A 13,020-nucleotide genomic window follows, 5' to 3' on the forward strand; every position below is an offset into this window, starting at 1 on the left:
GTAGCTGGTTATTTTGGAGAAAATGTGATCCATAAATACTGCACTTATTACAATCCCAACCAATCTGTATATCTGATTGAGAATTTTTTAACATGTCAGGGTTTCTTCAATGCTTCAACACTTTGTTTGGAGCATGGTTTTTATCAGTGAAAACCAGTGCTAGAAACTGGATACGTGTTACTTTTCTCTCTCATCGGCTTTCTCACTGTCCCTTGCTAATTTTCAATGTCTGAGAGACAAGTGAAAATTCCGCTTTGCTTAGAAAAACAATTTGTCCACCATACTAGAATTTAAACTAAATATATGAGGTAAAGCAACAGTTTTTGGATTTATGGCAAACTCTTATAATAAATGGATAAAATGATCAAGTACTAAGTCCAGTTAATATTTGACAGCTGAAAATTTTACTTTGCTTAGAAATGAATTTTTCCTAATATACTAAAAGGTAAGTCAAATGCATGTGGTAAATCAGCAGATTCATAGAGCCACAGCAAACTGTCATCTAAAATAGATAAAATGTCCGACTAGAAAGTCCAGTTATTATTTGACAAGTGAAAATTCAACCTTATTGTTTTGGAATACAATTTTCCCACCACCCAAGAAATTAAGCTGAACATATAAGGCAAATCAACAGCTTCACAGATACATGGCAAATTGTCTTAAATAAATAAAACGTCCAATTAGAAACTCTAGCTATTATTTGACAAGTGAAAATCCCACTTTGTTTTTAAATACAATTTTCCCACTACACTAGAAGTTAAAATACAGGTGGTAAATCAACAGCTTCATAGATCCACAGGAAATTCTCATAAAAATGGATTAAAATGTTCAGATGCAATGCCCAGTTATTATTTGATGAAGTATATAATGCACATTAGCACCTCTTTTTGCTTTGCGTGTAATCTTGTGCAAAACGGGTAAGAAACCAACAACATTGGGAACAAATATCTGAGAAACTCCAAAATTCACTCATGATATCAAATGTCAAGAAAGTGTTTTAAATTCCTGTCTATTAAGTTGGGGGGTGTAGTTTTGTTGTTTTAGGTAACACGTTATCTCAAGTATTTATCTATTAACATTGTATTTTTGTTTTTATGTTTAACATTGTTTTGCTGCTTTAGATTAAAAAGTTTTATCAAAACTACTTATCTACTGATGTTTTTTCCTTAGAAAAATCTATTTCTGAGCAAAAATTATTTCATAGGTAGAAGAATAAAAAACACAAGGAAATATAACAAATGATTACTATGTGTATGTTAGAATAGTGAGATCAGAGGAAACTCTCTATTCTTTGGTTTTAAATATTTCTGTACCAATGTTCATTTAAAATTTTAATTAGAAAAAGTAATTAATACTATTTCCTTTTAAAAAAAACTCTGCAAATTTAATGTTATTAGATAGTTAAGGCTCCTTGAAGAGAAAAAATGGAGGAAATTAATTTGATCCCATTTTCAATTTTTAGAAATTATACATGTGCAACTCTGTGAAAAATGTATATTATTTACGCACATGTATATGCATAGATAAAGTAGAGCCCATAATGTTTACTGGGGTTATCGCAGGATGAAGAGATTACAGGTGATCTTGATTTTCTTCTTGATTTTTTTTTTCCCCAGTTTCTGGAGTTTTTCTTCCCTAAATTTTGTACAATGAATAGGAATTACTTTTATTATGATAAGGATAATACTAAAGCTGTTTTTTTCCCACAAACACACCCCCCACCAAAAAAAATCCTGGCTAACGTTTTGAAATAAAAATTCAAATAGGTTCAAACTTGTTCAAACTTTAAAAGTCTTGGGATAGATTTTTAAACCTGAATTTTCTCTATCACCTATACTATTTTTTAATTTCATTTTTTAGAAAAAAGAATGTCTATCAGTTAACAAACAAGTAGATGAAGTAACTCTCCTGGATTAAAAATGCTAAGAATTTGACAGTGCGGAGGTCACCAGAACAGTACTCTAGCATACATAAGAAATCCTGAAATTCTACATTGCAGAAAAGAGTGAACATCCTAAACATTAAAAGGCACTAGGCACTTCTAACAGTATAATTATGTTCACCCAACTTCCTAGAAAAATATCTTTCAGTGTTGGAAATCTGCACTTCATTCATTCACATATCTGACAGTCAACATTTTATTTCTGATTAAAAAGTAGAATCTCAATAAATGTGCTACAGTTCTGTTTACTCCTAGAAAGGCTCGCTTTAAGTGAGATCTCTGCCATCGTATCATCTACAATGGGTCAAATTCTTATCTATCCTCCTACAATGGGTCAAATTCTTATCTATCCTCTATGTATAAAATAATCTGTAGCAATGTTACTGAAATATGCTCAGTTTTAGCCTTTATATACAAATGTGTCTCATCTGTGTTTCAGGAACCTCACTCAGTTGTAGGCAACTGGTTTTTCATTTTAAACTTCTTTTACTAAGATTATCAACAGATTGTCCCTTTCCTCAGTGCGTAACACTCTGAGGCACTTAAATGGAAACCCACGTTAAGGCTTTTTTTCCAGCATCCTTCCTCATCAGTATTTTAAAGTCTTGTAACTCACTGCAATTTTCTCTAACGTAAAATATATATGTTTATATGTATAAATATACACAAATATTTGCGGCCGAATCTCGGCAACACGCTTCAAAGGATTAAACGTGCGGTAACCGTGACTAAATGTATTCACTCACCCTACAAGATTTAGAAAAATGTAATGTTGCAGAGAGATCTAGGTCTCTGCGTAAACCTCGTAATCACCACCACAAGGCCGTAGCTGGGAGCCTCCGAAGCCCGCCAACTACACTGGAGGCATCCACAGCTGTTTCTAATTGTTTTTGCTTTCTCGAAATAGTGCACTTGGTGGGGCAAACCGTTCTGTTTGCAGCATCTCTGGCCCCCAGCCGAGGTTAACCTGACCTCAACACCCTGTTTGGCTCCTAGCGTTTCATGATTCCTTTTCCCTGCTCCGCAAAACCTAAGAAAAACGAGATTTCCGTCGCCGAGAAATTCTCTTAGAAAGAGGGGAGAATTAGGCGTTTCAAATGCACATTTTTGTGTTCTCTCCAGATCGGATTCAAGAAAAGGAAAAAAAAGATGCGTTTGTGTAGAGGGGGGCGCAGCTTGACACCCATTTCCTACGGCGCGCCTCTGGGCCGCAGAGCCCCATTCGCGGGGTAAGCCACAACCCCCCCCCCGAAATGGTCAACGACCCCCAGCTCTTTCAGGCAGGGATCGGGAGAGGTTCACCACCAGGACTGCTGGGGGTGGGGTGGGGGAGCAATGGGAATGGAAATTGGAGACGGAATTTCGGCGCCTCCGGGCAGGGAGGGGCCCGCAAGGGGCGCGGAGAAAAAAGGCCAGGGGTCAAGCCTGGTAGGGGACGTACAGGGCCCGGGAAGTGGGGTGCGGGGCGTCCTGGAGGAGGGGTGCACTGGGGATTCCGCAGCAAGAGGGGCTGATGCCCAGAAAATGCACCCGGGTACCCAAAACCCGGGCGGGGGATGGGGAAGCGGCGGCCTGTTGGCCCCAGGACCTCCCGTCGCGCGCGGGCCACTAACCTGTCAGCAAGAAGGTGCCAGTGGTTGCGGGGCTCATCCTGCGTGTCCCCCGACACTGTCCCGTCCAAGCACAAGGGTCTCCCAGCTCCCACCACCAGGGCAATTGCATTCTTGGCCTGCCTAGGCCGGGCCGTCCTCGATTCTCCACTCCCCTCCCTTTCTTCTTTCCTCCCAGCTTGGCCAGTTCAGCATCAGCATCCTGCACCCCCTCCTTAATCCCGTGCTCCCTCTAGCGGCGGGCCAGTGTAGCGTGGCCATCGCCCCCACCCCCATCTCCCCCACCCCCCATCCCCCATCCCCTCCGCCCCCGCTCCCCCCTCCGCCCCCCTAACCCGCGGAGCACGCTGGGATTTGGCGCCCCCCTCCTCGGTTCAGCCTATATAAGGCTCCCAGTCGGCGCTCTCGGTACACGCGCTTCAACTTCGGTTGGTGTGTGTCGAAGAAACCTGACTACGACCTGAGGAGACCAGCGAAGAGGGACCACCGAGCCTCGCGAAAGGTCCGCTGAGCGGGCTCGCGTCCGGAGCCACTCCGGGCTGCCGAGCACCCAGCGGAGCCCACGCCTGGCACAGGTGTGGGACCCCGTCCTTAGTGTCTTCGCAGAGGAGTCCTCGCGTGGTGAGTATGCGGTGAGGATGTTTCTTTTTTTTTTTTTAAGATCACATTCATTCCCCCCTTCTTATCGGAAGCTACGGGAGATGGAGTAGCGCCTGGAATGTCTCCACGCACACCTTGTCACGCCTTCACTGGCTGTGCCCCAAAACTGCATGGAGAAACCTAGCCTTCAGGGCTTTGATTTCCAGAACCTAAGTCCAGATACGGACTGTAGACACATATGAGCTGCGGACAAACATGAGCTGTAGACGGACATGAGCTACAGACCAATTTGCAAATGCGCTGCAAAGTGATATGCACTACAAACTAATTGGCGCTTCAAATGCACTACAAACTGATGAGCGCTTCAAATGCGCTACGGACGGATGGGCGCTTCAATGCGCTACAGACTTGATGGATGCTTCTTTGCGCTAGAACCAGTATGAACTGCAACGATATGTGAGCCGCAGACTGATGACTGATTTGCGCTCTAAATGCGCTACAAAATCTGGGCTGTAGAAGATCAGCTCTACAAAAATGATAACGATTAGCACGACAACAGCGCTTCATTGCGCTCCAAGACACAGGAACCGCAGAGGTACATGAGCTGCGGAACAATTTACACCTAAAATGCGCTACAAAGTAATAACAGCTGCAGAGGTACACAAGCTGCACTGTTTGGCGCTACAAAGAAACCAGCTGAAGTGCACATGAACTGAAGAGTAAGATTACTCTGTCTTCTTGGAGGAACCCCACCCTTTGTCTCTTACACACCTTTTGGAATGGCTCCCACTATGTTTTTCTACAGGACGGTTCTCTGCATGATGGTGCTGTTAGACAAAATGGAGCCCTGGGCAAAAATTAGTGTTTAACATTCTGCCCACACCACTCCTGCTATGGCAGTGGAGTGGAAGGGCGCTGACTTGAGCGTAAAAAATCTTTTGGTGGTGGCAGAGCGGGCTGCCTTGCCTAGTTGCGCTTGACTGAAGTGGCGGTATAGTTGTAGTGGTGGCGCGAATTGGCGTCCAGCAACAGTTTGTGGAAACTGGTTTGCTTAGTCTTGGAAGGCGCAGGGTGGTGGTGGGGGGATTGGATGTGGGGGTGATTGCTCTTGTTGCATGAAATGAATCTGCCTGTTGGAGGCTGGTGGGAGGTGCTTGGGGAGGGGGGAATCCTGGGAGAGGCATGCAGCCAGTCTCAGACCTGCCCCGCCCATCCTAGCGCGCCTTCTCTGCAGTATCTCCTAGGAACAGGCTTAGCACCTCCCAGCACCTACTCAGAGCGCGCCTCCTCTGCGGCGCGCCTTCCCAGAGCGCGCCTTCTAGACCCTGCCTCCCCAGACCCCGCGCCTCCCCGAGCCCGCCTCCTCTGAGGCGGTTCCTCTAGACCCCTCCTCCCTCTGAGCCCCCCTTCTCTGGAGTGGCTCCTCCAGACCGCACCTCTCAAAACTTGGCCCCGCCCTGAACCAGCCTCTTCTGGGCTGGCCTATGGCCCCACCTCCCCAGGGCCCACCTGCGCCTGCGCAGTGTGGGCCCCCACCCCTCCCATCAGGTACCCCTCCCATCAGGTACCCCTCCTTCGCGCCTGCGTCTTCGCTGCCTGCGCCTGGCTGCACAGCCCAGCTCTCCTGCGGTTTCGCTGCTGCGGTTTCTCTTCTGCGCCGGTTTTGCTTTTTATCCACCAGTGTCTAATAAATATAAGAAAAATAAATAAGGACAATTAACAACAATAATAATTATACATGGCATTAATAAGCACTTTGCATATGTTAAACAACATAATCCCACAATTTAAACTCCTGATAGTGGCTTATGAAGGGTGCTTCCAAGCTGACATGGCTGGCGCCTCTAAAGGCAATCTAGCTAAACGTTTTTACTGCAAATGAAAAAATATTTTAAATGCTTTTAACATCATTAAATTTTAAGATTTTTTTAAACCTTAAAAAATTAAAAATTTAATTCTTTAAAACTAAAAAACTCAAGTTCTTTTGACACACTAGTGGACCTTTGTGGTGGGACGTACTGGAATCAGATGCTTTGGTGGCTACAAAATAAAGAACAACTTGAACTTTGTTTCACAGGAATTTTAAGTGACTTTGTTGGTGCTACTGGCTTGGCCTCTGAGCAAGGATGAGGTGTTTATCTGGATTTTTTTCTTGGAATTGTAGGGGATTAGCCCTGGCTAACTTGCCTACATAATTGTGCCTGACACATTGTAGGCACAAATAAGTGTTAAATGACCAGAGTAAACTGGTTTATTCAGTGTCTTCCTTGGTGTCTGCCGTTGTGTTCTGGTTTTTTGCTCCTGGCTATTTCCTATGGTGTTTTGCTGTCCTGGGTTGTCCAAGACATTGCTTGCCTTATCTCTCTCTCATTCAACAGGATCTTTAAAAAAAAGCATTTTTAAGCTCCAATAATGTAAGCAGTAATTATAATTCAAAGCAACTAAATTCAAAACACTCAAAATAATTAGCTTTTTTATAAACTAAAAAGCAAAAGCTAATTATTTAAATTTGGGGCAAGTGGATTATTTAATGGTACATAATTGTCATTTAAAATTTGTGTAACGTAACAAAGTGGTTACATGAGAAAATATAGATTGAAGGTTTTAGCTGGCATTTAAAAATATCTATATAAAACAAATTTATAGCTAACTGCCAATCTGCTATTTATGTTTCTAACTAAATGAAGAAATTTTAAAACCTGGTTCCATATATTAGAAACCATGAGCCAGGAGTGTTACAGGGGCATTTAGAAGCACTGGCTCCCAAAAACCTGTCACACCCCACCAATCACCCCTCCCCCCAGCCCCCAACAAGTATACAATCTATGGATAACGCGTGCTAATCATAATTACACCTTTCAGTAAGTCCCCAGGCCCCTTTTACCCACCTTGCCACCCTGACCCCGCTTCTCTTCGGAATTTGTGTCTGCATTTTAAAGAGGTTCAAAACAATGGTTTGAAAAATGTGCATATTATTAGAATTTGCATTTCGCAAATAGTACTCATAGCTCTCAAAAAGAAATGTGGACGTTTGCAAATAAAACAATTAAGCACTGTTTAATGAAGTGTCATTTACTAGTGCGATGTTTAATGTATGGCGGGGTTTTGGCTACTTTTGCACCTTGGTGTGTTTGTAGGGGGGGTGCGGGGGATAGAAAGTTTCAAAAGTCATTGTGAAGAGTCAAAGATGAAGCAAATGTCTTTACTTCTTAAATAGAGTAATACTGAACTCTTTTTCATGTCACCTTTACGGTGGCATCTGTCCCAGGGAGCTTCGCTTTATGCTGTGTGTCCTTCCAGGTTTTAGGCACGGGGCCCCTTGACCCACCTTCCCAGTCCAGCCCCTACTAAGGGGGTGTTTAAGGAGCCATAGTCCTATATTCAAGTCCAGTTACCGTTCTCCTGTTCCCATGTTAACTGGTGCTCCAATTGCTGTTTAAACATTTGTAAACTTTACTTATACTGTTGACTTGCCTGCCCACTGCCCTATCACTTTCAATGGTTAAACGACTGTGTTCTGGGCAGTTAACTCTTTTAGGACTTAGAGTCCCACCCCAAAATTACAAACCCCGGGAGTGTAGGCCTTAGGCCTGATATTGGTAAAAGTTAAGGGCCTCAAACCCGTGATCTCGAAGGTAAAAAAAGGCCCTGAATTTGTTTGACCAGCACTGTATTTAAAAATTTTACAAGAATTAAAAGATGGGGGGGTGGGATATGCATCCTCAAGTTGCATAGTTGCAGCCCCTTCCTGTTTTCCTATCTCCAGTCTCTTCTCACCTTTATATTACCTTCCTGTCACCAAAAGCATTTGAATTTTAAACTCTTATTAATCTTCTGTTTCCAAAAACAATACAGTAATTGTTTGCTAATTTCCTAATGTGTTGTTATTTCTCTCCTATCGTGTTTTGCAGATGTGAAAACCATCAGACCTGGGCCTCATTAAAGCCCACCCCAGTGACTGTGATTGACATATAGGTTGTTAACCTTCCTGACCTGGGTCGCGATGCTCCAGGCCATGCTGTGAATGCCTTTTCAGAAGTCTTGTCTCTAAGTTTTTAAGTATTAGTGTTTTGATGACAGAAGTGACACCTGAGTCACCTGACCTGCGCTTATTAGTTGCTTTTTAATGGGACATTAAAACTCTTAAGTTTAATTAATAAAAATTGCATTATTTTGTGACCTCATTTTCTGAATGTCACCAATATAATTGTCTTTAAGCAGCTGGAAATGAAACAATGTCACAGGCTATGATGTGTTAATTACATCTTCTGATATTTTTTTCCTAAACTTGAAGATTTTATCTTGCATGTCAACTATTAGCTGTTTCCATAGCCTAAGCTACTAAAGTAATTAAGTAGCATTTAAAACTCTTAAAATGGCACAGTAATTCTGTCCCTTAAGGACTCTACTTGCTGTATAGCCACTCCTTGAAGAGACCATACCCACAGTCCAGGGCATAGGGAAAATGGCGTGGATGGCAGGGCTGGGGCAGGGGAGGGGCCTAAAGAATGAGGAGGGGTCTTAGGAAGGAAGGAGGAAGGGGTATTTCTCTACAGCCAGGCATCATGTTTGATTACCATCACCATTTTTTTTCCCTTGTACACTATTGGTTGAAATATTAGATATTTTTCACCTAACTTCTCTGAATAACACGTTTATCTTTGTGGCTTTATTTTACATAATTAATTTGGTGTCCATTTTTTACCTTGATGGGTCAGAGAGGAACAGGTGACCAGGACTGCCAAGTTAAAACGTAGTGAATAGGCAGTCTGCCTGCTTTACATATTATATTTTTAAACTTTTGAGCACTTTCCTAGAGTTTTCCAAATATGAGAATTTGATGCCTGTTAAAAAAATCATCAAAGTGTTAAAATAATTACTCGAAATGAATTTAACCCTATTTCCAGGAAGTACACAGGCCCTGTGTGCTGATTTATTATATGTATGATTTATTGTCACCCTACCCATAATTAGGACATTTAACCCCCCTGTCCCCTCCCCACACACACACACACAGTCACTCACCCCGCTAGGAGTGACCCATCCCCCTCTCAGTTACAAACTTTTGGGTGGGGCTGTATTGACAAACCTTGTTTAAAAACCTGGGATTGCACACTGGTGACCTGCAAGCCTAATGAGGCCCTGGATTTGTCTGACCAACACAGTATTTAAAAAAAAAAAAATTAGTATCTTTAGTGGGATGTGCATCCCCAGGTTGCCATAGTTGCAGCCCCTCCCTGTATTAATCGCAGCCTCATTACACAGAAATTTAAAGTTTCTGTTCTTTATTAATAACTTCATTAATATCAGCTAACAGTTATTGAATACTCACTATGTGCTTTACCTGCATTATTTAATTAAATCCTTATTATAAGTTTGAGGTATACTATTATTGGGCTTCTTTGAATGTCCCATTTTATAGCCCAGCTACTCCTAGGAGACGTCAATTAATATGTGTTGATTGACTGCATAATAAGGAGGGAAACTGATATACACAGGTTGCTACTCATTGCCATTTCTGTCCCCAAGGGAATTCTCTTTGGGAAATCAAATTATGGTCCGAAAAGTAATTCAGACAATCCGAACTGGTCTGGTGGCAGTTGTTTGTTTCAATGACTAGTTGCCTTCTCTGTAGAGGTGGATCAGGGTCGAGACAGTGGGCCAGAGTGCCCCTCTCCCCCCAGGTTGATGAATACAGGCACTGTGATTTTTAACTCACCCCTCCCCTTTCTTTTTCTTGGCTTTCTGTTGGCTGGAATAGTAGCAACTTTTCGGGTAACTTCTCTAATAATAAAGTTATAATTTTGACTTTATTTTGTGTAACTTTTCCACTATCAATCTTTGCTTGAAAGTTTCTTGCTCTGCTCTCTCCTTATAAAACTTCTTGTTTGGAGTGTCTCCTCATTCTTTATTAGTCAGTAAAGGTCATAGTGCTGTTGATACAGTTGTGTATTGTTGAATCATGATGAACAGGTGATTGTTGAGGAGGAAAAAGTCATTTGGACATCAAAAAGTAGGGTGCTTTTCACTATCTACTGTCCTACTGATTAATAGCTTTTTTGCAGGGCTTTTGTCTGTTTATGAACTATTGATGGGAGCAAGCAGAACAAAGAGATGCTTTAAATACTCATGTGTTTAGAGTACTTTAGTAGATACTTTAAATGATAAAATCTTCTTTGTATTGTGGTGCTTTAAATGCATATGTTGAATGTATGCTTTTATCTTCACTTACAGAAACAAAAAGCTTCTGAAAACCAAAAGGCGAAAGGGTGGAAGAGGAGGCCAGGATCCAGGCCTCTCTCCCCACCGGAGTGAAGCTGCACTTGGGAGGTCTCCTCCCACCCCACCTCTCACCCTGGGGCCCGACTGCCCACCTCCTCCTCCTCCGCCTCCCCCCAACGATCCTGCCTCCCCCTCCAGCTCCCCCTGCAGCGGCCAAAGGGGCCAGTACAACCCCAACCTGGCCGAACGAAGGCGGGAGGATCTCTCTGAAGAGATCAACAACCTCAGAGAGAAGGTCATGAAGCAGTCCGAGGAGAACAACAACCTGCAGAACCAGGTACAGAAACTCACAGAGGAGAACACCTCCCTCCGCGAGCAGGTGGAGCCCGCCCCTGAGGAGGAGGAAGATGACATTGAGCTCTGCGGAGCTGCAGCCGCTGCTGCCCCAGCCACTCCGATCGAGGAAGAGAGCCCAGAAGACCTTCCCGAGAAGTTTGACGGCAACCCAGACATGCTGGTGCCTTTCATGGCCCAGTGCCAGCTCTTCATGGAAAAGAGCACCAGAGATTTCTCCATCGATCGCGTGCGCGTCTGCTTCGTGACAAGCATGATGACCGGCCGTGCTGCCCGCTGGGCCTCCGCCAAGCTAGAGCGATCCCACTACCTGATGCACAACTACCCAGCCTTCATGACCGAAATGAAGCATGTGTTTGAAGACCCTCAGCGGCGCGAGGCTGCCAAACGCAAGATCAGACGTCTGCGCCAAGGCATGGGGTCAGTCATCGACTATTCCAACACTTTCCAGATGATCGCCCAGGACCTGGACTGGAACGAGCCTGCCTTGATTGACCAGTACCACGAGGGCCTCAGCGACCACATTCAGGCGGAGCTGTCGCGCCTCGAAGTCGCCAAGTCGCTGTCCGCACTGATCGGCCAGTGCATCCACATCGAGAGAAGGCTGGCCCGGGCAGCCGCCGCCCGCAAGCCGCGCTCCCCGCCCCGTGCGCTGGTGATGCCTCACGTCAACAGCCACCACCAGGTAGATCCGACCGAGCCCGTGGGAGGTGCCCGCATGCGCCTGACCCAGGAAGAAAAAGAAAGACGCCGAAAGCTGAACCTGTGCCTCTACTGTGGGAATGGAGGTCACTACGCCGACAACTGTCCTGCCAAGGCCTCGAAGGCTTCGCCGGCGGGAAACTCCCCGGCCCCGCTGTAGAGGGACCTTCAGCGACCGGGCCGGAATTAATAAGGTCCCCACAAGATGATGCTGCTTCATCGCCACACTTGCAAGTGATGCTCCAGATTCATCTTCCGGGCAGACACACCCTGTTTGTCCGAGCCATGATTGATTCTGGTGCTTCCGGCAACTTCATTGACCACGAATACGTTGCCCAGAATGGCATTCCTCTGAGAGTCAAGGACTGGCCAATACTTGTAGAAGCGATTGATGGACGTCCCATAGCATCGGGCCCAGTTGTCCATGAAACGCACGACCTGATCGTCGACTTGGGAGATCACCGTGAGGTGCTGTCATTCGATGTGACTCAGTCTCCGTTCTTCCCCATCGTCCTAGGGGTGCGCTGGCTGAGCACACACGATCCCAACATCACGTGGAGCACCCGATCGATCGTCTTCGATTCCGAATATTGCCGATACCATTGCCGGATGTACTCTCCGATACCACCCGCGCTCCCACCACCAGCACAACCGTCATTGTATTACCCGGTGGAAGGATACAGAGTTTACCAACCCGTGAGGTATTACTACGTCCAGAATGTGTACACTCCAGTAGATGAAAACGTCTACCCAGACAACCGTCTGGTTGACCCTAACATAGAAATGATCCCTGGAGCACACAGTATTCCCAGCGGACACGTGTACTCACTGTCGGAACCCGAAATGGCAGCTCTGCGAGATTTTGTGGCCCGAAACGTGAAAGATGGGCTCATTACTCCCACCGTCGCACCCAACGGAGCCCAAGTTCTCCAAGTGAAAAGGGGGTGGAAACTGCAAGTTTCTTACGACTGCCGAGCTCCCAACAATTTCACCATCCAGAATCAGTATCCTCGACTGTCTATTCCAAATTTAGAAGACCAAGCTCACCTGGCGACGTACACTGAATACGTACCTCAAATACCAGGATATCCGACCTACCCTGCATATGCCACGTACCCGACCTACCCGGTAGGATTCGCCTGGTACCCCGTGGGGCGAGATGGACAGGGGCGATCGCTCTATGTCCCCGTGATGATCACCTGGAATCCGCACTGGTACCGCCAGCCACCGGTGCCCCAGTACCCACCGCCACAGCCGCCGCCGCCGCCGCCGCCCCCACCCCCGCCGCCGTCTTACAGCACCATGTAAATACGCATCATGTCCTTCAGGATCTCTGCCCTCGAAATGAACTCCTGTTCAGCTTCTCAATCAGTGACTGCGTGCTAAATTGGGCTATTGCACCTTCAGACCAACCTGAGGCACAGGTTTTCTCTGAAACGGCTACAGAAGGTCAGGGCCACCCTGGACTGGGGCACATCCTAAAGCACCCACAGACCTCCACTGTTTGGTGGAAGTGACAAAATATTTACCAACGAATCATCTCTGTTTTCCACCTTAACTGCCAATCTAATTAAAATTCGTAATAAGTTT

The 13,020-nt window shown here is 45.2% G+C and overlaps 2 protein-coding genes across 7 annotated transcripts in view; one reads left to right on the forward strand and one right to left on the reverse strand.

Annotated features, from left to right (window-relative positions):
- The window catches only part of SGCE (sarcoglycan epsilon), a 66,231-nt gene extending 62,462 nt beyond the window's left edge, over positions 1 to 3,769 (reverse strand). For 2 of the 6 annotated variants that reach the window (XM_060156097.1, XM_060156095.1), the window contains exon 1: positions 3,556 to 3,763. In XM_060156097.1, the coding sequence (XP_060012080.1) occupies positions 3,556 to 3,664 (109 nt within the window). In that variant the 5' untranslated portion in view covers positions 3,665 to 3,763. Of the gene's footprint in view, positions 1 to 3,555 lie in introns of all 6 variants that reach the window. The other 4 variants (XM_060156093.1, XM_060156096.1, XM_060156092.1 and 1 more) reach the window with 4 other exon arrangements.
- A 6,787-nt stretch (positions 3,770 to 10,556) lies between these two features.
- Positions 10,557 to 12,738, forward strand: PEG10 (paternally expressed 10). The gene is given in 2 exon segments (XM_060156099.1): positions 10,557 to 11,561; positions 11,564 to 12,738. Coding segments are annotated over 2 exon segments (2,064 nt in total). The 5' UTR covers positions 10,557 to 10,672.
- Positions 12,739 to 13,020: the final 282 nt, after the last annotated feature.

The sequence above is a fragment of the Lagenorhynchus albirostris genome, chromosome 8 (genome assembly GCF_949774975.1).
Source record: "Lagenorhynchus albirostris chromosome 8, mLagAlb1.1, whole genome shotgun sequence".
Classification (NCBI taxonomy): domain Eukaryota; kingdom Metazoa; phylum Chordata; class Mammalia; order Artiodactyla; family Delphinidae; genus Lagenorhynchus; species Lagenorhynchus albirostris.